At 31.3% G+C, this 26,575-nt stretch overlaps 1 protein-coding gene across 1 annotated transcript in view; it reads left to right on the top strand.

The window, feature by feature from the left end:
- The first annotated feature begins 328 nt into the window (after window positions 1-328).
- ND-42 (NADH dehydrogenase (ubiquinone) subunit ND-42) overlaps window positions 329-26,575 on the top strand; it is a 48,074-nt gene continuing 21,827 nt past the window's right edge. The window contains exons 1-5 of the mRNA XM_035374693.2: window positions 329-883; window positions 13,967-14,053; window positions 19,138-19,262; window positions 21,702-21,790; window positions 25,316-25,370. Coding sequence (XP_035230584.2) covers window positions 358-883; window positions 13,967-14,053; window positions 19,138-19,262; window positions 21,702-21,790; window positions 25,316-25,370 — 882 coding nt within the window. The 5' untranslated portion in view covers window positions 329-357. The remainder of the gene's footprint in view (window positions 884-13,966; window positions 14,054-19,137; window positions 19,263-21,701; window positions 21,791-25,315; window positions 25,371-26,575) is intronic.

Genomic DNA, 26,575 nt, shown 5'->3' with positions numbered 1-26,575 from the left:
CCTCTCTTCAACTAACAGGAACGTTAGATCCAAAGCAAGATTTTCTTAGCCTACTCTTTGCATTCGGAAATTTATGGAAACTTAATTCCGAGTTAGCAAGCTATAATAAGAAGCTATAATAGAATAATTAAGCTGTAATAGAATTCCGAGAAGCAAACTATAATAATTCCATTTTCACAATATACTATAACACTTACTCCAACAAACCGATTTTTTTCTATTTAACCGGTGCTAATTAATCTCAGCGCTATTTTTGTGTCACCGATTCGCTACTATTCTACTAGCTTCAAGCATTTGTTTATAGAAGCTCACCGTAACCGAAAATTCGATTTTGAGGGTCACTGTACTGTTTACGTGATGGCCCTCTTAGCTTTGCCAAGAATTGTTAATTGTGAAATGCATCGGGCTCGAATATTGCTAACATATTTACCGAAATTTTCTAGAATTCAGTTTGCTTGTATTACTAGCAAGGAATTTAAGGATCCAAACATTAAAAAGCCTGCGCCATGGCCGTATGAAACCAAAAAGTATAGATATTGGAATATGTTTACTGATGGCACGCTGAAACGCTTTGATGAAAATACGAAACTCATTGTTGTTGATGGAAATATTGGTGCCGGAAAATCATCGTTTGCAAAGCAACTCGCTGAAGCATTTGATATGAAACTTTTTACTGAACCAAATATGGAGCCATATTTTGTATCTGCTTATGGATATGATATACGAAAGATAGACAAGTTATTACCACCATCTTACAAATGCTGTGACCTCAGTACATTTTATAAAAACCCTCATCATCCGAATGTTCCTGCTCTGCAGTTCAGAATGTTTATGCTAAGACTTGAACAGTATATTGACGCTCTAGCTCATTTGCTTAACACAGGTAATTACTTGAGGGATGTTAAGGAAAGTATCTTTCAGTTGAACCCCCCCCCCCGAGTTATGTAACATGCTAAAATAGTTGTCTTATATTTCCATACATTTGTATATAAATAATCAAAGTTATTGTCATTTAAATATCACAAATTTTTAGCAGGAGAAACTATTATCATACTTGAAAAGCATATATATGATATACCACTTAAATTTTTAGAAATTTTTTAACGACGAGTTTTTATTGACGAGTTTTCCAAATTTTTAGTGATTCGTTATTAGAATTTTATTAAAATTTTTTAGTTCGAGTATTTGCATTACTCGGCATTGTATGAAAATGTAGTCTGCCGTTCTTTATTAGTCTATAGGGGCAATTGTCTTTGAAGGACTATTAATTTCGTTTTGGCATTTTGCGTTGAAAACTTTAAAAACCTGTATCGCTCTTCATATCGTTGCCACCATATATTATCTCCCTGTCTAATTTAAAGAAATTAAATAATGAAGAATCTGCATAAATGTATGCATTGTAATAAAACAACCGTACCTAGAGCCACCAAAATTTGAATAAAGTAATCTTCCATAGAATATTTGCTTTAATATGAATTTAAAATTTGTTTTATTATTGATTTCAGATTTTGTAACTCTTAAACGAATTTTTGATTAAAAAAACTAAACGATTTCAAAGCGAGCAATGGCAACATTTTAAATGGAAAAAAAAAAAAAATTTTGCTGAATCTTCAGATTATGGTGACTTGGGGATTTTTTGGCGACCAAACCTGCTACAGCAACCTGCAAGTTTTTTTTTTTTTTTTTGAGATGCCATTTTGTTTTCAAGAAGTAAAGGCTTTTTTGTTGTTGTTGTTGTTGTTGTTGTAAAAGTTTACAATTGGGTGCCCCTTCTTTTTTGATGGCAGGAAGGCACAATTTCAAGATGGCCGCTACACAAAACCAAAATAAAAAGTCAAAGAATTGCACAAACTCTGTGTCCATGTACACATCGATCCGTTTTCACTTAAAAAAAATCCCAGAATTGCACAAACTATGCATTGCACACTGCCTTAAATTTGTCCGTGTACACATCAATCTATTTTCGGTAAAATCCTAGTATATGGTGCAGCCTTGGCACGACTTTGAAAATTATCGCCAACACCAAAAATGATCCAAAAAACGCCTATATATATATATATATATACACACATAGTATATACACTATATACATAGTATATACTATGTTTAACTATATATTTTCTTTTAATGACCCGTTAACTACTCATCGTATACGTCCCGTTTTTACTGCTCATCATAAAGTCGCCAAAAGTAGCCAAATCCCGTGTGCACCGGATACTAGGATTAAACCCTATTTTCATTTAAATAAAATCAGGAAGCTAAAACAAAGTTAAAACTATGATGTTAATCAGAAGTGAGGTTTCATCGCCAAAATTAAAAAAAAAAAAATTGTCTATAATCGAAGGGGCACCCAATTCTACACTAGAGCCTTTTTTTTTTTTTTTTTTTACTCAACATTTTTTCCAACAATCTGCTAGCCGAATTACGCTTATGCTAGAACTTTTATGGAACAAAAGTGCTTAATCATGACGAAGATTAGGTGCGAAATTGGGAGAAAGTGCAGAAACGCCCACTGCTTCGAGCGTTTTTAAGAATTGCTCATATGCGGTATACATGTACACGTCGATTTATTTTCACTTAAAAAAAACGTCCCGGAATTGCGCAAAAATGGAATTGCACACACGCTTGACTTTATCCATGTACACATCGATCTATTTTCACTTAAAAAGTCAAAGAAAATTGACAAAAATCCAATTCTTACTCTTGTAAAAAGCACCAAACAAATAAGTGGATGATTCTACACTTTAGCAGCAAAATTGTTTCTAAGTGCTTATTAGCTAAAATCACGATCGGAATTTTCCGGAAAATGTCACATGACATGTCTCATGATTTCTCGTTTCTGTGAAATAATCTGTGATTCGAACTGTGCATTTCTCAGATCATTGCTAAAGTCCTACCTAGTAACCTTTATCACCTTACCAAAATGTCGCCAAACTACCTGTTACCATATTCCAAAGATTAGCAACATTTTTATCTCCAGCGCGTGAGACTTTGTATTGGTAATCCTAAAGATATGCACATTTCAAAATTTATTTGCGATATTGCTGTTGAACTGAATTTTATAGTTTGATTGAGTATGTAGAACATGATACAGTCAAGAGTCGTTAATCCGGACTCATCGGGACTTCGGCGATTCCGGATTATAGATCATCAGTTTAAATCTGGTAAGATGGCATGCAGAAATTATAAAATTAAAAATATGAAACCGTAATTTATGAAATAAAGAACAATTATGATCTAAAGGGTATCAAAATATGCAAAAAAAAAAGCTTAATATTAATTTGTTTACTTTATTAAACATTTCTTTCAATGTAAGTTGTTTAAGTTGCTTTGTTTTATGTGATAATACTATCGCTTTTATTCTATAAACAGACATAGTTTCTTCTTCAGTTACAAAGTTCTGCTGTTCAAGTCATATAATTGCTGTGTCGAAAATACCGACTAATTTGTCAATCGAAATTTCTTTGTTTTCAATAACGTCTGTGTCACTTTCTTCACTATCGGAAGCGAATTATAATGAGGAGGAATTTGATTTAAATCATATCAAAGACGGAGTACATTGAGATGAAATACTATATTTAGTAAGGAATTATAAGCCAAATAAAATAAAAACATCTGCCCTGAAGATAAGGAAAGTGCTGACAGATCAACTTCCAATTCATTGCGCTCCGCAGCGTTCCCCCCTTTTTGGTGAAGTTTTTTATTCTCAATATTGAATCGTGTTCTTTCAGTTGAAATATCCAGGTAAATGTGGCTGTAGAAGTTGGTCATGATGCATTTATGCTTTGTTTCAGTTTCCTTTAATGATGAGAAAAGCATTGAGATGTGGAATAAAACACGAGAAAAGCTTTCATATTTTCATCTTGCATTTTCCTTTTGACTACAGTTCTAAAGAATCAGAGAAACAGCGTACATTTTTAATTTGGGAAAAAGAAATAGAACTATAATTGTTTAGTTTAAGTTAATTCTGACAGATAATTTTCAAAATAAACCTTTGCTAGTAAGTTAGTCGCGCAAACTCAAACATTTTTAAAAATTATTTAATCTTTTTTTTAGTCCAAAGGGGCTTTGTACCTGAAGGACTATTTTCGTTTTGCGATTAAATCACTATAAATGTCCGTTTCGCTTTTCAAACTGTTGCCACCATATGTTAGAATCCTGCATTATATTTGAAGAAATTAAATAATGAAAAATCTGCATAAATGTATGCCTGTTTCTCACATTGTGATAAAACAACGGTACATAGAGCCATTGAATTTTGAATGACGTAATCGTCCTACGAATATGGACATGTGGAAGACCAAATTTGAAATATGGAATTTGTTTTATTATTGATTTCATATTTTGTAAAACTTTTAACAAATTTTTGAGTAACAAATGCAACGATTTAAAAGCGAGCAATGGCAACAATCTATGGGGTAAAAGCCTTTTTATCTCCAGATCCTGAGGTTGTATATCTGAAATTCTAAAGATATGCTCAATTTAAAACTATTTAAAACTAACTATATCTAAAACTATTTTGTTGTTGAAATGAATTTTATGGTTTAAGTGCAAAGAACATGATATTTAATAAATAAAGGTAACAAACAAAAAATTTAAAAAAAAAAAAACGGCCCTTTGGTCGTAATTTTAAATCTGAAATCTTCCAGATTTTTTGTCTTCCTCCTCCTTTTGAATAGAATTTGATTGTGTAGTTCCACTGTTCAAGTCCCGTAGTTGCCGTGTCGGGAATTCCGAATAACTTGTCAATCGAAATTTTTTCGTTTTCAGTAACCTTTCTGTCATTTTCTTCTCTATCTGTAACAATATTATCTGGATCTATAATCATACTACAGATTTCGTCAACCATTGATTGATGATTGGAGCATAACATGGATACATTATCTTTCATTAAAACTTTAAATATGAGCCGAATAGTTGTCTACCCTAAGAAAACTTTATGTCATCAGGTGAAACAAACGAATTCAAATTTTGCCGAGCCTCGGGTACGAAATGATTTTCAAACTAATCATACATTAACTCTTGTGTCAGTCGTGCTCTTTTATTTGCATGATATATATTGGCAAAACCTTTAAATGCTTAAGGTTGTGTATTTTTTCAATTACCAAAAGTTTATACTTGTGCATTACTGCAGCGTTTGCATGTACTAAAATTGTTAGTGTAGCTGTGGAATCTTTGACACTAGTTGATTGTGTTCAGCTGTGAAGAGACAATAGTACTTACAATGATATAAACTTGTAGCGTTAACAACAAACTAATGTGACAATGGAAATGAAACTAGATGCATTAAAAAGACTGTTCAAAGTATAAAAAAAAAATTACCATGGATTTAAGTGTTGGAGGGACTACTTTGATAGGGTGGAAAAGAAGAGGTTCGACATTGAGTCTTGGTGTGTGAAAAGAGCATGTATTTATGGTTTAAAGGAAGGGAAAAAGTATGAAAGGTGGTGAATACAAAATGGTGAGTGAAACGCTTTATTTGTGGTTCAGGCAGCAGCATCCATTCCTGGACTAATTTTACAAAAGAAAGACCTAAAATTTTATTAATTCCTATTTTGCTAGAACTTGACGTAAAAAAAAAATCAACATTAATTAAATTATATGCTGTACTTTTTCATGTTCAGTATTGTGCTACAAGTGTCTAGAATAATTTACAGTTAAATATTAAAGAGTTCTAAAAACTCAACCCTTATTCTGTAAAACTCATCTTTTCGGAAACTCAACAGTCTTTCAGTCCACATTATGTCGAGTTTGCTAGATTCTACCGTATTACAGTGTTAGCTTACATGCAGGAAAAGTGTGATCTGTATTAGAAATAAGAGAAATAAACTTACGCACGCTATTTTCATGCAACCCGAATTACGAGACCCGTGGAAATCGTGGGGGTTCGTATACGGAGCGTTAGCCAACCTGTCGAATATATGCACTCAGTTTTTAATTTCATTTGTTCATGAAGTATTTTGGCTTCAGCCATTAGCATTGGACCTGTCAGTGGCTCACCCTCGCTGCATCTCTGTCAGGCCATTCAATCATCACTTTGATCATCACTTTTAGCATAGCAAATAATTTTTCTTAAATTTATTGTGAGTGGTGTGTTGGAATCCACAAAAACTTCGTAAAGTTTTTTTTTCTGTTATGTCATATATAGTTGACTTTCCAAAGTCATACTCCTAGCATAATTTTGAGAAAAATATACCTATATCCATTTTTTGCAGCAGTTCCACTTTTCGTTTAATGGACATCAAAACGTGCACATACACATAGGTACAGCTTTTTTTTAAATATAAAAGAAGTAATAGACGCTACAGAAAAAATTGATGCATAAAAATTTTTGGTTAATCTTTGGATTTTTTCAACTTAACGATTTTTTTGGCGAAAATTTGGATTTTTTTTTTGGATATTTTTTTGGAGAAAAATATACCTATATCCATTTTTTGCAGCAGTTCCACTTTTCGTTTAATGGACATCAAAACGTGCACATACACATAGGTACAGCTTTTTTTTAAATATAAAAGAAGTAATAGACGCTACAGAAAAAACTGATGCATAAAAATTTTTGGTTAATCTTTGGATTTTTTCAACTTAACGATTTTTTGGCGAAAATTTGGCAACCAACCCTGCTACAGCAACCTGCGAGTTTTTGTTTGGACGCCATTTTGTTTTCACGAAGTAAAGGCATTTTTTTTTTTCTTTCTTATACTCAACATTTTTTTCCAACAATCTGCTAGCCGAATTACGCTTATGCTAGAACTTTTATGAAATAAAAGTGCTTAATCATGACGAAGATTAGGTGCGAAATTGGGAGAAAGTGCAGAATCGCCCACTGCTTACCGCGTTTTTAAGAATTGCACATACACGGTATCATCCATGTACACGTTGACCTATTTTCACTTAAAAAAACATCCCAGAATTCCACAAAAATGGCATTGCGCACACTCTTGACTTTATCCATGTACACTGCTAAAGTCCTAGCTAGTAACCTTTATCGCCTTACCAAAATGTTGCCAAACTACTTGTTACCATGTTCCAAAGATTAACCAATTTTTTTTTATATTAATTAGCATTTATTATAAGATGGAAAAACTGGCATTAGTAATTTCTAAGAAACAGTAAGACTTTGGCAAGATCCTTTTTATTAGAGGGCCATAGATCCAATTTGATAAACTTCAGAACTGAGAAGAGTCTTTCCACACTGACTTGAGTAGGAAGAAGAACTGTTACTGTTAGTGCTACTTTTCAGGATAGATTTTTATAAGTTCTAAAAGAGGTGTCTTGCAAGAGTAATCATATTTATTTATTTCTTCAAAGGCCATGTATAAATCTTGTTTGCATTTTTTCATTTTTATATCTAAAGGCTGTTGGTTATTTATTTCCATTCACTTTGCCTTAGCCTTTTCAATATTAACCCAGCACGATCTTATTGTCTATCAAATTAGTTTCTCTTTTCTTCATTGAAGAAATGATTCCTTCTGCAATAAACCCTCTATTTCAGAAAGAACAAACATCACATTCTTCCAATCTTGACTCTTGTTAATTCTTCAAATTGTAGCTTTTTGGTAGCTATATATGGTATAGAAAGAAGTGTTTTCAATTCTGCAAGATCATTCCACAGTCTTTCTGCTAGTGAAACATTAGGGTTATCTACATCTTCTAACGTTCTCATCTCCTGTTAATTCTTCAGATTGTAGCTTTTTTTTTTTTTTTTTTTTTGTGGCTATATATGGGGTTGAAAGAAGGGTTTCCAGTTCTGCAATATCATTCCGCAGTCTTTCTGTTAATGAAATATTAGGGTAATTTATATCTTCTGAAAAAGTTCTTAATCTACTATAGTTACTTCTTTCAAGTTCTTAACCACTATATCATCAAATAAGTACTTCTCCATTGCGTTGCTCCTTTTCCTACTCGCTTCCTAAGAATGGCATCAATTTTGGGAATTCTTGCTGCTTACCTAAATTCGTCAATGAGATTAGTATTAGGTTGTTCGGAAAATAATGCAGGTTCTTAACATATATCGTCAAAGTATCATAACTCAACTTAAAAACAATTTTATTAATCAAAATAAGCACCAGCCAAATCAATGCATATTTGCCAACGAGATAAAAGTTTATTTATGCCGGTAGAATAAAACTCTGGAGTTCTGGATGCAATAAAGTTGTCAAAGGCGGTTTTGACCTCGTCTTGGTTTCTGAAGCATTTCTTCTGCAGAATGTTATCCAGTTGTTTGAAAAAGTGGTAATCGGTCGGCGAGAGGTCAGGCGAACATGGAAGAGGGAGAGTCTCGTATCCAAATTTGTTCAATTTCTGTAGGATCAGTTGCAGGACATGCGACCGAGCATCGTCATGGAGAAGAACTGGCCGCTTTCTGTTGACCAAGGCCGAGCACATGCGTTGCAATTTTTGGTGCATTTCGTTGATTTGCTGACAATACTTATCGGCCGTAATCGTTTTGCCCAGATTTAGGAAGCTGTGGTGAATGAGACCAGCTGCAGACCACCAAACATTCACCAGAATTTTCTTTTGGTGCAAATTTGGCTTGCTTTTAATTTGGTAGGTCACTTGTAAGACGGCTGAAGTAATGGTCTGCATCTCCTTTGGCTCCACACACACAATTGTCACTATTAGAGAAATTCCTTTTAAGAAAATAATCTGGATATGGGCAGTGACTGAGAGTTAGGAAGGTTTTCGAGCTTCTAATTTTTGTGCCGATTTTTGCGAAGAACTGGTGAGTGCACCGGCCTATTGTGGAGTTATTCCACTCTACTTGCCACTCATGCCTTAAATGTTTGTTTAGGCTCTGTTGTAGTTGCGATTTTCGAAATTTGATATTGAGGAAGTCGCCTTCTTGGGAAAGAGCTGCTGTTTTTGCTAGATTATTGGCGGTGTTGTTGCCGCTGTGCCCCTTGATCTAAGTTATGGTTATTTCAGTATTGAGATCTTTAGAGAAATTATTAATTTATGAGCCAGGTGAGAATGATTGTCTGGATTTGGGGTGGAGAGTATGGCTGCTTGGCTGTCTGAGTTGATGGATATTGGAGAAATTGTTTATTGATGTAATGTTGATGGTAGCTTTTATTGCTGAGAGTTTCGCTTGATGTATGATGATTTTGGAACAAAATTATTATAAAAATATAGAGCAAAAATAGAGCTTCAAAATGATATATAAACCAGTGTAATTCAAAATACTTTTGTTGCTAAAAATGTACAGGAAAGATAAACAGTTGCAAAAACCTGCATTATTTTCCGGACAACCTGATAGCAAATGTCATGTCCATCCTGCTCCCTTATATTTATTTACTAATATGTCAATAATATAGAAAATAATTATTAATGTATATAGTCCATAAATAAAAATATTAACTCAGTGTGTCATTAATTTTTTTTCAATTCACTTTAATTTCATTTCAAATTCAAACTGTTCGACGAAAACTGGATTTGGAGTCGACGTGTTTTTTAGCGATTCCAACTCTTGACTCCTTTTACCCAAAAATCTACCTGACTCCGATTCCGACTCCACCGCCCTGATAATAACATTTTCATTGGCTGTGAAATAATTGTATACATGCTAAAGTTGCAGGTGTGTCTATTGTGGCAGCTGCATATTTTTCTGACAGGAGATATTTTTTAAACAGATTTCAGTTTTTTTAGTTTCCAGAGACAAACATGTTGGTATTGCAACAGATAATTTGTGATCAAAATTTTTCTATTTAAAGTCAGAAAGCATGGCTAAAGTTTTAGAACTGTCAGGAATTTATATTTAGTGAAGTCTAATAGGAACAACTGCTGATGAATTTTAAAGCACTGAGCTTTCTAAAATAGTATTGGCCACCTTGATAATTCTTATCTCAAATACAAAGTGTGAGAGCATTTTGGGCATTATTATTAAAAACAAGAACCAAATTTAGATTCAATATGAATAATGACATGCTGGAAAAACTTTTATTAGCAAAAACAGGCATACTATGAGGAAAATTATGTTGCCTTTTTTTTTTTTTTTTTTTAAGAAATAAAAATTTGCCGCTGTGTCATAAATAGCTATGCAGTGTTTAATGTACACATTGCCATGTATACAGCAATCTAATTTTACTTTAAAAGCATCAGAGGAATTGTACAACTTCAGCATTCCACATATTTGTGATACATTACTGCAAGTTCATTTTTTTTGTTCTTTTTAGCTTTATCTATCGTTAGGGTCATGAAACTCTAGATTTATGCCAGCAGTTATGTTTTGATGCTAAGTGGTGCCCAATTAACAGAAAAATACCATATTTTATAATTTGTGAGTATTTTTGTATTAATTGTATTTATGATATAGTAATTTCATTTTCAGATATTAATTAGATTGTATTTATAGTTTGTTATTAAAAAGTGTTTTTTGTATATTTTTACTGCCTAAAAATTATTTTTATTGCTGAAAATATTCTCCTGATTGATTTTTTAGCAGGTTGGTATAATTGTTAAAATATAAAAGGAAAAGCGTGAAGGATAAAATGTCGGAAATTGAAGAATGAAAATTGTTATGAAATGTACAGTGGAATTGTAATTTTTATTTTTACCAGCTCTCCTTTTTTACTGCATTTTGCTACTGTCATAAGCAATCATAAGCAAAATTTCAACTCTGGCATCAGCTATTTAATTTTATTGGTATTTACATATTTTTTCTTTGACAATTTTTGAGGGGGAAGAAAGTCAATGGAATACAGCAGAACTTTGTAACTGAACAAGAAATTATGTCTGTTTATAGAATTAAAGAGAAAGTGTTATCACATAAAAAACGAAGCAACTTAAACAACTTACATTGAAAGAAATGTTTAATAAAGTAAACAAATAAATATTAAGCTTTTTTTTTTGTAAATTTTGATACCCTTTAGATCATAATTGTTCTTTATTTCATAAATTACGGTTTCATATTTTTAATTTTATAATTTCTGCATACCATCTTGCCAGATTTAAACTGATGATCTATAATCCGGAATCGCCGAAGTCCCGACGAGTCCGGATTAACGACTTTTGGCTGTATATGATTTAGCACTAATGATAGATAAGTGTGACATTATAATGCATTCGTAAGATTTTTTGGTTTTATGTAATCACAATTTCAATAAGCTAGTTTTAAAAAAGGATATAAATCAGCTGCTACTTTTAAATTTTCACTTATATTAAAAAAAGGTTAAAATTTGGGACCTGCTTTCTATCGAAAAGTGGAGTATTTTCAAAATTGTAGAGCTGACTAAATTAGGCATGCACAAAACACTGAAAAACTGGGGTTCAGCAAAATAATGCAATAAAAAATAGGGCTCATTTATGCAACGTCACTTGTATTCGTATTTAAACAAATTAATTCAGGGCCGAGTTCATAGCTTTTTATTGCTATTGTAAGAATATGAAATATTTTTTAATCATCAGAGTGATTGTTGGAAATCGCTGCAAGTTTTAATAAATTTTTTATCTTCCCCAACTTTTGTAGTTGCCTGGAAAATGCATAGGTACCATGTCAAGTAATTTGAATTGAAGCATAAAAAATACTTTTGCTATTATGTAAATGTTTTTAAAGCTTTGGATCCTGTTCGACGAGAACTGAACAAACGTCTGCAGAACTTATAACGGTATTCAAAAAGAAAGTTCGAGACTTCAGCGATTCTGGATTTCTGAAATTTCCATATTTTAGATTATCAGCATCATTAAATCAAGGTTAGGTGTCACTGCAAGAATTTCAATTAATTAGGAGAAAAAGTCCTATTTATGCCAAAATCAGCTTTCTTTTATTGAATACTAGCAGCTATGCGGTCAGCCTTCTTCTGGCTTTTAAATGAATCGGAAACATGCCTGAAACACCAAACGTTAAATTTAAAAATTGCGCAGAATTTTACTCTGCAGAACAACTTCATGAAAAAAAAACTTAAAGGTTTCAGATTTTAAATTACGTCCAAAGGGGCATTTTTTAAAAACATTTTCTCAGTTACCTTTATTTATTAAATATTGTGTTCTTCGCACTTAAACCATAAAATTCAGTTCAAGAGCAATATCGCAAAATAGTTTTAAATTGAACATATCTTTAGAATTTCTAATATGCAGTCTCGCGCGCTGGAGATAAAAATGTTTTTTCTGTACAGCATTGCCATTGCTTGCTTTGAAATCCTTCAGTTTGTTAATCAAAAATTCTTTAAAATTTATAATAAATCAAATTTCAAATTTGGGCTTCCACACGCCCATATTCGCAGTAGGATTACGTCATTCAAAATTCGATGGCTCTATGTACCATTGTTCTTTCACAATGCGAGAAATATACATACGTTTATGGAGATTTTTCATTATTTGATTTCTTCAAATATAATGCAGGACTCTAACATTTGGTGGCAATAGTTTGAAAAGTGAAATGGACTTTTATTGTGAACCAACGCAAAATCACTAAACGAAAACAATAGTCCTTCAGGGACAAAGCCCTTTTGGACTTTAAAAAATAAAAGTATTACATATAACAAAATTACAATTAAATAAGCAATATCCCTTAATACAAATATTAATTATCTTAATAAATTAATTAATCAACTCCCTGTTGCCTTCTCTCGACAAACGTCCAGTATCCAAGAGAAACATTAAATTTATAAACTGCACAGTTATCGCCCTTATTTTTTCAAGTGGCAACAGTGCTGATTCTCAATAGTCAACAGTCCTGTATACAATTGAATGAAAAACTGTTGCCAAAACCACATTTCTAAAAGAATGAAACTATTCAAAATGATGCAATAAAATCAAAAAGATAAAATAAATAAAAAAACCTGATTCGAATTTTGAAAAAACCCCTTTGAAGTGCACTGCCTCTTGTCTAGATGTACCTATATACCAAATTTTGTAGCCCTGGATCCATTAGCTTACGCACAGTATGAACGAAAGACACACAGACGCTTTCTTTTATTATATGTAGAGATTATATTAACCATTCCTAGACTTTGTTAGCAGGGAAAGGGTTTTTTTAATATTATTTTGTTTATTTTTTGATTGGTAGTCTGGATTTCGAACTTATTACTGTGATATAGATGGAGTAATAGTGATTTTTGTAAGGTGTAATTTTTAATGTGGATATTATAGCTGTTTTGTCCTTTTGTATTGTCCGCACACTACTGCAATATTATTCCTTTAGAAGAAACTTATATTCCAATAAGAATATATTGCTATATTAATATTACAATATCTAATAAGTTATATTCATTTCTATTTCCCTGTAACTTGAAACTTGTTCATTCTCTTTGTTGCCACTGCTACTCCTCAGCCATCAAATCATTCAAATAATTAAAGAAAGTGAATGTCCAGCTGACTCAGAAAAATCTTAGAGTGAATATCAGTTTGTGCTTGCTTTGCTATAACAGATTACTTCTTTATATTAGGTTGCCATAAAAGTGAACAGTTAGAAAGGAAAAGTTCAACCTGACCTTTGCAAATATTTTTATGAGGGTTTGTCTTTAGTAGTATAATGAACACAACCATTACATGGATGAATCCATTTTAAAATTTATGGGAGCTCTTTCTTTGATAAAAGTATTGAAAAAGGGGAAAATTACAAGAACATATTAAAAATTTTCAGAACCTGCCACTGAGTGGTAAAATATGAAAGGAAATATGGTATTGTGGAAAGGAATATATTATAAGAAATATTAATTGCATAATTTTCTATGTGAAATTCTTTACATTTTACTGGATAAAGAAGAAAAATGCAAGATAAGTAAAAAAAGGTAAAGTTCTAGAGGTCAATAAAAACGTCTTTTCTCTTGGAAAGAACATATTAAGAGAACGTTGGTGAAATGCAGATGGTGATGAGGGGGACTCTGTTGTCATAAAAAAACTGCCAAAAAAAGTGTCCAGAGATAATAAAAAAACCTATTTGTTTTATAATTTTGTGTACGAAGCTTAAATGTTACAGCAATTTTAGTAAACTTTTTTGTTATTTACATTATATATTGACTTTTTACAGGACAAGGTGTTGTGTTGGAAAGATCTGTATATGGTGATATAGTATTTCTGGAAACAATGTACAAATTTGGGTATATTAGTGGCCCAGGTAAATAATTATTTTTTCTTATCATTAAAATATAAACTATGGTAATGAATTGCATAAGATGATGACAAAAGTATCTGTATCTTTTTGCCTGTGGACATTTGAGAAGGAAGTAGCAAAATTTATAATTATATTTGGCTTACTAAATTATAACTGGACACGACCACTATTACTATTTTTTATAACGTTGTATGTAATAACTTTGGTAAATTTTAGAAGTTATTATGTACAATATTCATACTGTTATAAATAGTTTTAAAATAATTATTAAAAGCATCAATTTAATTATTTGTATAATTTTCATAGATGCTTTGGTATTGTTATAAAATCAGTGTGTGCATCCTTTTAACCTAAATCTGTTAAAAACATAACCAGGCCAGATAGTTACAGGTCAGTCAGCCTATTATCAGCTTAGCAAATACTTTTGAAAGAATCATTCTTTGTAGAATGCAATCATATCTTAGACTTTTATATGACCTTAACAGTTTGTCTTCTGAAAAAAATCTTTCTATTTCCAAACAATTAGTAAGACTTGTTGATTTTCCTTACATATTCGTCAAAATATTGTCTTACTCATGCCTGATGTGTTGTGTTGAGAAATTACACTTCTAATTATGTCTTTCCTTACAAATAGGAAATTTACAATTACTGTTGGAAAAGCGCTATCAGATTTACCAGAAATCGGGGCTGGAGTTCCACAGGGCTCCATCTCTGGCCCAATCTTCCACTTCAGTGTGATGGATTTTCCTAAACTAATAAATTACACAAATTGTTTCATGGGCTGTTATGCTGGTAACACTACCTTCACAGTCAAATCAGTGATAACACTACCTTCACAAAATAACCACCGAATTTCGTAACCAACATCCAAAACAAGAAGCCCTTAATCTTTTTCCATCATTCAAATTCACTGCAATCATGCAACCAATTACATAATAATAGGGTTTTCATAACATTCACCTTCTCAGGTTACCATAAATGCAACAACAACTTGGCGATAAATGAAACAACATCTTAGCGATAACCCAAAAGGCACCCTTAAATATACTATAACCCAGCAAACTTAAATCATGACATCTGATAACTTCAAGAGTTAATGCCAATGATTGAAGATTGGTGAATGGAGAATATTCATCAATGCCCAAAATTTCATTTGTTAATTATTTTGAAAAGCACATGAATATTTTATCCAAGAAAAATCTTATTCTCTTTAATGAAATTATTTCAAAAGTTTGCAAAGCCGAGTATCTTGGTGGCATTTTTCATAGCAAACTTAAGTGGAAGGATAAAAAATGTTATGTCCTTCTTTACAAATGCCACAAAACTCTTTAAACTTCCAATTATAATAAAATTAATGGCAATTATTCCAAATTAGATTTAAGAAAGATTCATCTGATTTATGTTTCTATTGTGCGATCAGTCCTTACCTGTGCGTCATTAGTTTTGACTACTCTTATCAAAAATGACTTGCTCAAACTCCAGCAAGTGCAAAGTAAATATCCACATATCATTATTAACACACGATTGTATGTGCACGATCAAGGATTCCACAAAAACCTCAATATTGGGAGTATTAATAAGTTTCTCAACAAAATCAACAGGAATTTCTATAAGAAAGCTGCTACTTGTTTCTGTCTTTTTTGAATTTGTTCATTATATTTAGTGTATACATTTTTATCTGTATTATGAAACTCATATTCCAATCCATCTGGATTCTGGCTTGATCTGTCAGACCTAGGACAGGAGAAAAAGTTTTCTCTTTCTACATTTATTAAATTTTCTCGTTTGGGAAATTCTTTTGTAATTTCACATGAAGTGCTTTTAGGAGAGCCTTTTTATTGAGCTGGGCACATTGCAAAATTCACAATATTGCACCATAATGTTACTGATACCAATACTAAAAGACAGTTTTTTTTTTTTTTTTTTTTTTTTTTTTTTTTTAAATCTATGCAGTTCAATCTGCCATATCCAGTTCTTTTTGGCAAATTCTAATAGTTGTTAGCTGCTTCCTTTCCCAGATGAATTTTTTATTCTTATTTTTATCATCTGGGAATAGTTTTCACTTAGCGTTATATAATTTCACTGTATGGGAAAGAAAATGTGCTAATACAGTATTTCATGATTCTGAAAAAGGTGGGTATTTTATGTTTCATTATTTCACAAATATAAGAAAATAACAGTTGCAGAACATCTGGAAAAATAAAATACATGAAATCTAATAAAACAACATTGAATATATTAAAAGAATATAATAAGGATTGCAAAAGGAAGGGGGAGATACAGGGCTGTCTGTTCCTATGCCATTGGCTGCCTGCGTACTTTCCTAAGATTGCTGTCTCCCAAAATTAAAAAAAAAAAAAAAAAAAAAAAAACTTCTCAATGATTAATAAAATATTTATTTCATACTCACTCTCCCAAAATTAAAAAATAATGCTCCATGATTAATAAAATTATATGTCACATTCCCTAAGTACTTATATATCGTGGTGATCCACGTTTTGAAAATGGATTTTGAATCAGTTGAGATTCGTGCACTAACCTAGTGCTTCGCATGAGAGAGTAACGAACATCCGTGTTACAAAAATATACTTTTATTTACCCAGTGAAAGCGCACAGCAACATGCTTAACAAACGCTCCTTCTCTAAAACATACTTTCTTCTACACTCAGGTAGTGCATGCACATTGACAATTACCAAAGGAGCCTGGCAGATACTGCCATCTGTTGGATAAACTATTTGCTACAGATATGACAAATTGTACAAAAAGTAAAAAAAGTTACATTTGACATCAAAACCAATAAAATAGTAAGTTTTGATTTGATAAGAAAAAAAAAATCTGAAAGTTTCAGATTTTAAATTACGTCCATAAGGGGTGTTTTTTTAACGTTTTATGTGTTACCTTTATTTATTAAATATCATGTTCTTTGCACTTAAACCATAAAATTCAGTTCAATAGCAGTGTCGCAAAATAATTTTAAAATGAGCATAGCTTTAGAGTTTCCGAAACACAGTTCCACACACTGGAGATAAAAAGGCTTTTCCTCCCTAGCTTGTTGTTATTGCTCGCTTTTAAATCATTGAATTTGTTACTCAAAGATTCATTAAAGTTTTACAAAATATAAAATCGATAATAAAACAAATTCCAAATTTCAAATTTGGTCTTTCACATGCCCATATTTGTAGGAGGATTACATTATTCAAAATTCGATGGCTCTATGTACCATTGTTTTATCACAATATGAGAAATGTACATACATTTATGGAGATTTTTCATTATTTAATTTCTTCAAATATAATGCAGGTCTCTAACATTTGGTGGCAACAGTTTGAAAAGCTATTCGCAGTTTATAGTGATTCAACACAAAATCACAAAACGAAAACAATAGTTCTTTAGGAACAAAGCCCCTTTGGACTAAAAAGAAATAAATATTTATTTATTTTTCGTAATTTCTATTTTTTTTACAAACGTAAAATCAACAAGTCAAAAACAAGAAATTAAATTTGCCTTTGAAGTAAACATATCAAATTTTTATTGTTATTTTAAGATAGTTGGATAATTTAGTACAGTTTTGATGCAGTTTCCGCAATTGTGTAATTACATCCGAAAATGCCCTGCTTCACATGGGGTTTTTAATATAGTAGTGAAACTGGAAACTGTGAAACATAATTGTCAGTCTAATCAAATCAGAAATCACTGCTCTTTAATTATAAATTTGTATACTTAGGTACTTGCATTTTTATTGCAACGTTCTTATCTTTTGCAGAATTCATTCTTCAGCATGTCATGAAAATGTGTTACATTCAAAAATGTAAAACAGTAATTATTTAGTAAAAGTCAAAAGCACTTCTACTACTGCTACTACTAGTTTATATGTCTATTATTAATTCAGATTTATCTCACTATTTACCTCAGACTTATTTATTTTGCGCTACAGATATTTATTTCAACACTGGATGACAGAATAATAATTACGCACACTACTAGGCACTAAATACAAACAACTTAACTGAAATGGGTAAACTGTACTCTGCTGGTAGCGAATTTTTTTGCCCTTTTTGAATTACCCTGTCTTTCTTGAACTCCATGTCTGCTGTTCATTGCTGCTGCTTCATTTTTGGAATCTGGTCAATGCTACTAACAATCGGATGGAAGTAGCCTTACATTATTAATAGGTCAATGTATTTTAGAGTATGTTAATTTTTACGTCTATCTAAATTATAATAGCATTAATGGATTTAAAATATTTAGGCGTGGTATTGTGAGAGTTCGACCTTCTCTGATTTTGGCTGCCTGCGTACTTTTGTGTGCTGCACCTGTGCTGGGAATGGCCCTGCAGATATGTATTGATAAGTAAGTAATTTGGCATTCTTGGGATCACTGAAGGTCGCCAGTAGCAGTTCATTTGCAAATACCAAATTAGGTAATAGATAGGCTATTTAATTATTTTTCTTGAAGCCTTCTAAGGGAAACTGTATTAATATTAGATATGGAAAAACATACATAGCCACTTTACAGAAATTGAACTTGAGATGAACTATCAACATTTAATAATTTTATTCATTTATCATTTAGCCATTGATATGACTGAAATAAAATGGGATCAGTCTCATAAGGGGGAAAAATCTAATTACTGTTAATTTCTTCCCAAGGCAATCCTTTATTATTATTAACTTCTAATATTATGTTTACACAAAAGTAAGCTTGAATGCAGTGGAGATATTAGAAGCCAAAAGACTAAGCAACTGAAAGTGGTAAATTTGAACCTGTTTGATTCTAGAAATGGGATAGTTGGGAAATTATCAGGTCTCCCCCCCCCACTAGTAAATGTTGTCCAGTTTGTTTTAAAAATCTTTCATGAAGACATTCGACTGAATTTATTTCATGATGGCATTTGTCTGTATTCATTCATTTGCCTTTATTAAGTGCTTTAATACTATTATTAACTAATTACTGTGGAAATATGCATGGAATTTAATATTAAAATTGTAATACAAGACTAAAAACTGCATTGTGTAATGCAAAAAAATTGATTTTGTTTCTTAATTTAATAAAAAAGTGCAAGGCAATGAAAGCATTTCAATTTTAGCTCGACAGTTGTACTTAGATATAAGGAAGAATGCTGTATTAGAGGAGTTGCTTAGACCACATCTTATTATTTATCTTGATATCTCTCCTGAAGTTGCCTTAGAAAGAATCAAGAAAAGAAATGATGTATGTATACTTTTAATACATTTACATAGTTGTTGAAAATTCAAATGCATGTTTAATTTTTTCCTCTATGTAATATATGCATACAAATTTTAATGGAAGAATATTAAAAGCTGGGAAAAAAGTATGTTATTACTAACTTTTATAAATTTTACAATAAATTTATTCCTATAAATTATATAACCAAGAATTAGTATATTAAAATAATTTATTATTAATAAAAAAGTGTCCAGTTCTATGTAATAATGTTTGAAACAGAAATAACATCTAATTTTTTCTTTTCCTACATTTCTTGTCTATGTATGCTTCATGTTATCCAAAGTTATTTTTAGAGTTATCACTTTGTTGATATGCAGAAGGGGATTGGTTTCTGGAATGACTTTTTTCTTTCTGCTCCATAGTTAGCACACCTAGCAATATTTACTGATTCTTTCTTATCCTCATCATTACTCGCATTTAATCATGCCAGAGATAAAGAACAGAGCTTAAATCTTTACCATGATTGTCTTGAGAAATCCAAATGCCCTAAAATGATCAAGTAACAGGACAGTTTTGTATTTTTCTGCTTAAGAACTGTTATAGGAAATGAAAAATAAAATTTCTATATATTTATTGTAAGTATCACAGTAGCATTAAAGGTTAGTTATAATGTTATAACTAAAAATAAGGTTTATACCATCTTACCAGAGGTTTATCATTTGTTATAATGAGCAAAACGTTTTGACATTTAGTATTATTGAAAGGTTACAGAAAGAAAAAAAAAAAAATAATAAATAAATAAATTAAAAAAAAATATATATATTTTCTCTTTTCTCTCTCTCTTTTTTTTTTTTTTTTTTTTTTTTCATTTCTCTCTCTCTTTTTTTTTTAAGTGATTAAAGTTCTTGAGCAAGATGATTTTAGTTTGAATGAACTATATAATAAATTAATTAATTTTTCTAGTCAATGATTATTTCACAAAAGACACCCCCGCTCCTTTTTTGGTAAGTCACAACAGAGATGCTCGTTTTTCAAGTTATAACTATATTCCTGATTGAAAATTGAACTTACTGCAAAGGAGTGCTTTAGGGATCATTTTATCATTGATCTTAATAATCCTCCTGTAGTCACCTGTGAAGCTAATGTGCGTACACTGTAATTAAGGTGTAGGTGAACTGATTCAAGCATGAATGGGAGTGATGAGCATAAACGGTAAGCAACCATTTTAAATGCATAAGTTATGATATATGTGATTTTCTGTGCAGTGATTAGGCTGTTCGGTATAATAGTTAGTGATGTTGCTCCCATATTGTTGGGCCTGGGTTCAAATCCTGGAAAAAGCATGGATTTTTCTTAGTATCTGTTCAGTGTGGGGGCACTTAAAATGTAGGCAAGTTCTTTGGAGTGGTTTGATAGTAGGAGGTCTTCAGTTCCATCATGAGGGTGCTCTCCGTCAAAATTGAGATGGAGCTGCATAGTTATTGCAGTAAGGCTATTCATGTACGATCAGTGGTGAAATTCCACTTCTTTGTCTCTACAGTGAATGGTATGCAAAAAATTATAGTGTACTGGGTCTATGTGCATGAAATTGTAGTGCACTGTGTTTCTCAGGCATTATGAAGCTATTAGGATCACTAAATATGAAATAAGGGTATGCTGGTTTGAAATTCATCTGAAATTTCATCCAGTGAGTGACACCTTTACTGTCTGCTGAAAGCATTTAAGAATCCCACAAATATTAAATTTTGCTTTTGTTGTTATGGTATGGTCTTAATAATTAGGCAAACTGCAGATGCTATGTCCTCTGTGCAGTTCTTGCAAAAAAACATGTAGAAGTCCTGTAAAAGCAACAGTATAACATTTGACTATATCATTTATTATTCTCCATAAGAACACCCACTGCCATGTGCTTTCCTGACCTTCTCGGAAAGTGGGCTTGAAAAATTCTTTATGTGTTTTGCAAGTACCTTTATACTCTCCAAATCTTAGTTTGTATGATTTTGATTTATTATCTTAATTCAAGGAAATTTTTTGAAATATTCTTTTCCACACAGATTCGAGCAGTATGCACACAATCCTTTATTTCATCCTTGACATCAATACATTTGGCACTGCAGCCCACATATGAAACCATCACACCAACTAACAAGGGTCATGGCCAAATCATGAAAAATACATCAAGTAATCAACATTTAATGGACATATTTGTTTAGTTGCAAACTTATAAATGAATCCAAGTTGAAAGGAAGGAATATGTCAGAAACACAACCAAATTATATTTAATTGTAAAAGATTGTGTAAGATAAAGTGGATTATTTCTGTGTAAAACAAAGGAATTTTGGGAAATATTAAAGAACTTTCTTCTGTTTTATCTGAGATAAGCAGAGACTGTCTAATTGTGACTAAATATCCCTGTGTTATTTATCGTGTTTGTTTTTAGGACGTTTTGTAATTTTTTTGCAGCCCGCTGAAGTGAACTCAAAGGTTTTAACCAAGGAATATCTCGCAAGTCTAGAGTATTATTATAAGCAGATTTATTTGAAAGATATGGAGTAAGTAAAAATGTTTTTCATAATCAATCAAAGGTTTGTCATGAAATAGAATGGTATTTTAATTAGCTTTCCAAAAATACTTGAGGTCTCTATTTGTAACTCTAAATAACATATTTTATGACTCATATTTGCTCTTTGTAAAAATATCATTTAAGCATAACTTATGAGGCATGTGAAATCATGCTGGATAGAATTTATATGATATGAAAAACCGAAGGTGATATTTTTGAGATAATATTTGAACTGACAAAAGATTAATCACCAAAAATAAATATTTTTCCAATTTTAATGTTTTATTTGGCATCATTTAATAATTCCATTCTTTCAAAATAATTTTGAAAATTTGATTCATTGATTTTTTAATAATAGTTATAATTAAACAATTATTGATACGCATCTTCCTTTGCATTCCTCCTTTCTTTTATGTGCATTGTTTGTTCTGTAAAGAACAGGATAGTTAGCAAGTAAGTACCCAGAATTGCTAATTTAATTGCGTTAAAGGAAAAGAACTGTAAAGAAATTAAATTATATTCAGTAAAATATTTTTCACCGAAAGAAAGGGTAGAAGGAAGGTATAACTGAGGTATATAGCACAATTAAGAGCTTTATAATAGACTTGAAAATGTATTTGTATGATACATTCCAGTTTCTTCTGAATAATATAGATATATTAATGTTATAACTAAAAATATGATATATGATCTGTTGAGATATATTAATGTTATAACTAAAGAAACATAAATTTCTATTCAACATTTCAGACATTTGGATTTTTTCCCTCCAAATATTATTTGAAATAGAAAGACTTGAGAAATAAATAGCACAGTAGAGTTTCTCATAACCAGTAGCAGTGGGACTTCATGGATTCCAGATAACTAAATGTATATTTCTCAAACTTAACTTATACATTTTTTGTGATGTCAGCTGTTGAAATTGAAGCATGCTAAGTTCATTAGTTATGTTCCTCGATCTGTCGGGCACAATTAAATAAATAATTGTGTGGATAAATAATTGTATAGATTATTTAAAATTAAAATGCATACACATAATTTTATATTTAAAAAAATTAAACAACATTTTAAAATTACCATTAAACCAAAATTAATTTCTTGCAATGTGATACTATGCTTATCCATTATTGGCACTAAATCACATTATTTAGTGCTTAAATGTATATGGTTTAATAGTATTACAAGCTCTAAAATGACATTACAAATCTCTCATTTGCAAAAATTTTCTGCGGGAAACTTTTTTTAAATTTTAAAATATGCTGGTTACTTGAGCTTTTCGGGTAGTTGAATTCCAAAAAGATGGGGGGGGGAGGCTTTTACTGTACTGAACACAGTCCAGGTTTAATATAAATGGGAGAAAACGTGGTACATAAACATTAGGCCATTGATCAAAGTTGAGTACCCTTGAAACCATGAAAGTTGGTGGAAATCCCACCAAAGTTGCACCAATGGTTGCTGCAGAATTCTTTTGAGAATAAAGACCTTTTCACTTAATAAACGATCAATATTTGGTCCACTTTGTTTTTGCATTTTATAAAAAAGCTTTTTCAGTTTCTATTATTTTGTTAGGTGCTCCAATTTTACTACAAGTAAATCCACTGCTTGCTGTTCTGTGGAAGGCAGGTCTTGAATTTTGATCATTCCCGCCTCATCAAAATGCAAGTTAAAAATACAGTAGTAGCATTTAATTTATATCCATGGTAATAAAAACAAGAGGTGGCTTATCAAGAATCAACTGAAGTTAATCATGTTACACTTTTATCACTAATTGTGCTAAATCTTGGTGATAGTTTCATGATTGACGGGATACTGTATAAGTCCCAGAAATGTAAACAAGACTGATAAAGTAATCCAGAAAAGTCACGAACTGGCATAATCCTGGTCTCAAGATTGTCAGATTATTAGAATGTATGTATGTATATATATATATACATATGTTATTTCATCATGGTCATTTATCACTCAGAAGTTTCTAATTCCATGTAAATGAAAGAGAAAAAAATATTGTCCTTTCTCAGTAATTTAGCCTTTTCTCATGAAGTTGTATATAACAGGGGAGAACAATGGCGACTGGGTCCCCTAAAAACCCCAGTCGCCCTTTAAATGGGAGAGTATGTAAGGCATTTCTCCCGCCTTTCTAGCGTGCCTTCGTGGTGTAGAGGTCAGCACATTAAGCTGGTATTTCAGCGATCCATGGCTCTTTGTGCATTTTTACATTTCTTTCGTACAGCTGTTTTGCGAAATAATTTTACTTTTGAAGAAAGAGATAAGCCAAAATTAATATATCATAATAAATTCAGTAAAATTTTTGTAAGCAGTAGTAATAAATGTGTATTAACTAGATTGTAAGATCATAGTATTAATGATAGCAAAAACAAATGAAAACGTATGAAGGAAAAAGTGATAATATGTGAATAGATCTGTGCTCTGCGTATAAAATTTGTTCATGAAGTGATCAGCTGCCCATCTCTGAGAAAAATAACTGGCAATGTCATATATCCCCAAATTAGCCATATCAGAGTGTTACAAAAATGTATTTATCTGGCAGCCCATGAATGGTTACATTCACATTACTGCCAGTATGGAATGCAGCTTTTGAAATTCGATTTTGATCTTTATGGCTGCTGCTTATGAACTGTGCTTAGATGATTGTAGCAGTAGCTTTTTGGGAATTTGTTCAGTTCTATGATGCTAAGCAGTAATAGCTTTTTCCGAATTTGTGGAATTTGGTAATTTTTTTGTAAACTAAAACAGGTCAATGCCCATATGGAAGATGAGTAGGAATGTAATTTATCAACTGTTGTTGTGTGATTATAATAATAACTTTTTCCAAATTTGGGCTATTCTCTGATGTTATTTTAAGTTAAAACAGGTCAATGTGTCCATGGGTGAACAGCAGGAAAACAAAAAGGTGTTTTATTATGAATGCTTTTTGTTTTTTTTTTTTAAATTTAGTTAATTTGTGGCTGTTTTATGTAATTTTCAATATTTCATTATGGGTGGTTCTTGCTTTTTTAATTTGTTGCTGTATTATGTAATTTTCAGTATGCCACCCTTTTTTTTTAAATGGCTACTGTTTTTTACATCTGAGGTAGGCAAAAAAGTTACTAATGATTACCGATTCTGCATGACAGATTGGTTGACTTACATTTTTGATGGTCATCAGTGAACTCATCTCACATTCTAGTCACATGCCTCAGTGGACAGAAATGAATGCAGCTCATGTTACAAATTTACAACAAACAGGTAACATGCATATTTGGGAAGAAAGAATTGCTTAATCTTGGAAATGTCGAATGGTTAATCAGAGAGTATCAAAAAAATTCTTTTAATGATATATATTAAAATGCTGCATAGTAATTATAAATGCTAATGTGTAGTATAACTAATGACTAGAATATGATTTTAAACTTTAAATTTTGATGAGCTTTTAAAACCATAGTTGTAATATTTATGTATTGTACTGATGTAAGTGTTGAATACTAGCTTTTAAATATCTTTTTGTATATTTTAGCAAACATGCTGAAATTCTTGTGTACGATTGGACCAATTTTGGTGATATTGAAGTTGTATGTATATTTTCAAATTCAAATTTATGTATGTTTTATTAACATTTTTGATTATCTGAAGAGTGAAATTAGTTTAATAAATTATATGAGAAAACTTAGGAAATCAGACTAAGGAAATTAGAAATACCTGAAAATAGATATTTTGTTGGAGGTATACCCTAATCATGAATCAACAAAATTTTGTTTTTAGAAATGGGATGGTGAGATTTAATTCTTTGGACGTTTCCTTTATAAATTTTATATGTGATTATGAACTTTATTTATTAACTCTTTTACATGCATCTTGGTAAATAAGTATTTCTCTCTCTTTATGAAACACTGGAAAAAGTATTTAGGTGAAATTAGCATACAGTAACAACACACATTTTAATGATTCCACTGTCAACTTTTAATATTAATTTCTTGTTCCACCCTCTGTTGATTTTAAATCCTATAATTGCAACACAAGGAACAAATATAAGCATAAAATATAACAACCAATAGTATGATAGTATTAAATGTAATTTTAGAACTGATATCTTTTAACCTCAAATTTTCAATAAAATATTATTTTTCAGATTATTTTCAATGAAATTTTTCAGAGAGATCTTGAAATGGTTATAAATGCATTTTTTATATGTACTTTTGATCAACTGCAGTTAATACAATAAAAACTTGGTTCATGAACATAGTTCATCTGAAACATTCATGAACAAACTTTTGTCCCATAGAAACTCATGTAAAATGCATTAATGTGATTCCTGGACAATCCAGGTGATTATTTTTTATACTTTACAACTCTGCCTCAAGTACAAGTTCATAATACAAAACAAATACATGTAATTTGCTACTGCTTCATCAAGGGGATAGTGTGACATGAAACTTTGTACCTTACTGTATTTTATGCAAATTTCACAGATCAAAGCATCTTCTTCCTACAGTTGTCTTTTGTGCTTGTTTTTTTTTTTTTTTTTTTTTTTTTTTTTTTTTTTTTTTTTGTTGAACTCACTTTTGTGGTCTTCTAATAACTTCTACACATCTTCAGTGTTAATTCCCAATCCCATGGCTTTGCCTGTAAACACAATGTTATGGGAAGGGGAACCTCAAAGTTCTCGAAAGTCTTTTCCTGCAGCATAATTTCTCCAAGCCAAAATTTATAGTGCCGTAAGTCACATAATGTCAAGCTTTGCTGATGAGAATTAAGTAACAGAAAATATTAAAATGAT

This window comes from Stegodyphus dumicola, chromosome 6 (assembly GCF_044657685.1).
Source record: "Stegodyphus dumicola isolate Sdum_Otavi_A_Nest chromosome 6, ASM4465768v1".
Classification (NCBI taxonomy): Eukaryota; Metazoa; Arthropoda; class Arachnida; order Araneae; family Eresidae; genus Stegodyphus; species Stegodyphus dumicola.
Note: the sequence above shows the minus strand (reverse complement) of the source record. Positions and strands in the feature narration are given on the sequence as shown.